This window comes from Corvus brachyrhynchos, unplaced genomic scaffold, assembly GCF_000691975.1.
Source record: "Corvus brachyrhynchos isolate BGI_N302 unplaced genomic scaffold, ASM69197v1 scaffold33, whole genome shotgun sequence".
NCBI lineage: Eukaryota > Metazoa > Chordata > Aves > Passeriformes > Corvidae > Corvus > Corvus brachyrhynchos.
In genome coordinates this window covers 970608-973582 of record NW_008237254.1, presented here as the reverse complement: position 1 = coordinate 973582, position 2975 = coordinate 970608, and the positions used below count along the sequence as shown (strand labels likewise).

The following is a 2975-nucleotide window of genomic DNA, read 5'->3' as shown; positions in this document are numbered from 1 at the left end:
AACTGGTCTTTTATAGGGATACAGGGGATCAGCAAGGGGACCAATGGATTACAGAGGGTCTGGGATAGACCAGTGGGTTACAGAATGATCTGCATAGGGTCTCCCAAAGGATTGTGGGTCTACTTTTCCTCACCATGACTCAAAAGTCCTTTCCAGGGAGTCCTGCTGGGTGATTGCGAAATCTCTTCTCTCAGCAGACATCCCTCCCGGGCAGTGGCTGGGCATATCCCACATTTTATTACAGAAACAAAAAGTAAAACCAAAAAACCTCCTTGAGTACTTATCCAAGAGCATTTTCTAACATCAAGCCAAAATTAGCAACAACCAAGCAGACATCACCAATTTTTCAGTGCTGAAATACTGTAAATACTAGATCTAGCTGTACCAACAAAAAAAAAAAAAAAAATCCCAAAAATCAAAATCTTTTTTTTTTTAAAATGTGTCCAAAAAAACGTCCACCAGCTGCAGTGAAATCTGCATCAGAAGCTGCTTGCTCAGGAAAGATTTCTCTCTCCAATTATTTGTAACACATTGCATTGCTAAGACTGTATTCAAATAAATTCCTTTCTGGTAACACTGAGCTGATACAACCACCTACAATGTGGACAGTCATGTACACAGTACAACAGTGGATTTTTGCAGCAACAGAGAGAAGGTAAGAAACCATTTCTAAATTTGAGATGATAGCTCATGTACTATTCCTTGCAAACATACGATCCCCTCTAAGAGTAAGGTGTTGGAGCTGGTATTGTAGCACTTCCGTGTCAGCAGGTTCCTTAATGCTCATTTTGTCTAAATTGAGGTAGTCCAGGGATTTGGAATGAGCCCTTTTACCTTTCAAAAGACAGAGAGGCAGGGGACCATGAAATGCCTTGTAAGGTTCATATGGTAAAGCTTTATTGTATTTATCCCCTGAACTGGGCATCCGTCTCCTTCTCCTTCCATTTACTGCTGGGATCTCATATGGCTGGTAGTACCTACTTCTAGTTTTGTACAAGCGCGAGGAACGTGGAAGTCCTGAATCAAGATGTTTGGAGCCCAAGTTCAGACCAGATTCTCCTTTATTCTCTTCACTTCCCGTACACTTATGGGCTAATTTTAGCAGCTCCTCTCCAGTTGTGAAGCCAACCAGGTAGTTAGAATCCATGTGAAGGATCTGATATCCTGCGACTGTCCGCCGCATTGGTGAGCAGGGGGTGCTGGAACAGCGTGGCTTTTCTCCTTCCATCCTGCCTGCACAACTCACCTCTGCAAGGGGCACAGGGAAATTGGAGAGGGCAGTTCTGGACTCTCCATTCACATCAACTTCCATTTTAAACACAAAGCTTTGCTCCTAAAAATAAAACAGAGCTTGGTCAGAAAATGCAACACAAGGTGCTCAGAGAGGACCACAAAAATGGAATTTTGTATTACCCACAAGTCATAACCAATACTTGCCTATTCAGCCTTGTCTTACCTCTGCAGGGTGTCACATAACAGAACTATCACCAACATCTGTCTTTCAAAATTATCTTGGGTGGGTTTTTTAATAAAAGATACTGTAAAGATACTGATAATTCTTAATAGCTAAAAACATACTTGAATACTACCATACACAGAAGTGGATCATCTCGCCAGATAATTTTTTCAGCCTTTTGGTGCATTTGATTCCTTGTAGTCCCTGACCTCTTGCAACATCTACATCCATTAGCAGATCCATAGCACCTTCCCCTGGTATTTACTGCATAATTTGTCTATTGACAATAATCTTATTAAACAAAGCTTTCAAAAAACCTGCCTAACAGATACCACCTCGTTCAGGTATGACCGCAGACCAGACCTGATCTCCTGAGTGTACTGCAGTGCTTCCATCTTCCAGATGTGCAGACAGCTTGCTTTAAATTCAAAGAATGGCATCCTGGCTGTTTCACACCTGTCTGATTAGGTCATCAGCAATCGTCACCCACTCCTCAAGAAAATTCACCTATCACTTATTCACAATCAGCCAAACACACACTCTTTTATTCTAATAGAATTCTAATGTATTTCTAACAAAGTATACCGTGTTTAATGAATATAGCATTAGATTCTTATAAGCATCTTAAGAATACGCAATATTTATTTGTTTTTTTCCTATTTCTCTTGGAAACAGACTATTTTACCCTTCCCTCACAACTATTCCAAACACATTATTTGGTGCCTTTACAGACGCAAGTGCTCACTACAAGCTATTACCACCTCTAACATGGAAACGTATGGTCACCATCACAGCAAGTATACACCAGTAGATGCTAGAACACTGGGAAGCCTTCTTCTCATTTCTATTTTCAGCATCACATGGACCGTTTCAGTGACACTGCTACTTCACAAAACAGAACGGTCACATTTGTTTCCAAATCCATGCTTTCTTCATTGTCAGACTGTCACCTTTGCTCTAAACTGCAGCTCATGGCTCTGTAGTCAATATAGTTCACCAAAAAATTCAGCAGAGCTATGTCATGTTTAAAGGCAACAAGACTCAAAGGAACGAATGTTAGCATCTAAGTGTTAAGCAGAAACAATTCTGAAATTCATTATACGTCACCCTAAACTACATTCAAAAGCTCAATAATATTTCACAAATAAGACTGACTTAAAACGTTCTTCCAAGAGTTTGCAAACTTTTAAAGCTACTACTTGCTGCCATTTTGAGGCTTAGAACATCACAGGCCAAGTAGCAAAGACAAACAAGGAAATACTTTATTCCATCTTCTGCAATTAGATATTACCGCAGGCCTGGTTCCTACGGTATATCACCGTGTCCCGCAGCCATAGGGAGGAGGAGGAGGAGAAGATCCAGCAGGCAGGAATTGTGCAGCAAGACTGATTGATTTAATTATTTTACAAACTCTTTTATAGACTTTTTTCTTCATAGTCTAATTGGACAAAGGATCAGCCACCCCTTGGGGTGACTGGCTAAAATCCTAAAACATCCATTGTCAAAATATTTTTCTACT

The 2975-nt window shown here is 40.4% G+C and overlaps 1 protein-coding gene across 1 annotated transcript in view; it reads right to left on the bottom strand.

The window, feature by feature from the left end:
• Positions 1-214: 214 nt before the first annotated feature.
• The window catches only part of CUNH5orf30 (chromosome unknown C5orf30 homolog), a 6776-nt gene continuing 4015 nt past the window's right edge, over positions 215-2975 (bottom strand). Inside the window, exon 2 of the mRNA XM_008630794.2 lies at positions 215-1333. Coding sequence (XP_008629016.1) covers positions 689-1312 — 624 coding nt within the window. The 5' untranslated portion in view covers positions 1313-1333 and the 3' untranslated portion in view covers positions 215-688. The remainder of the gene's footprint in view (positions 1334-2975) is intronic.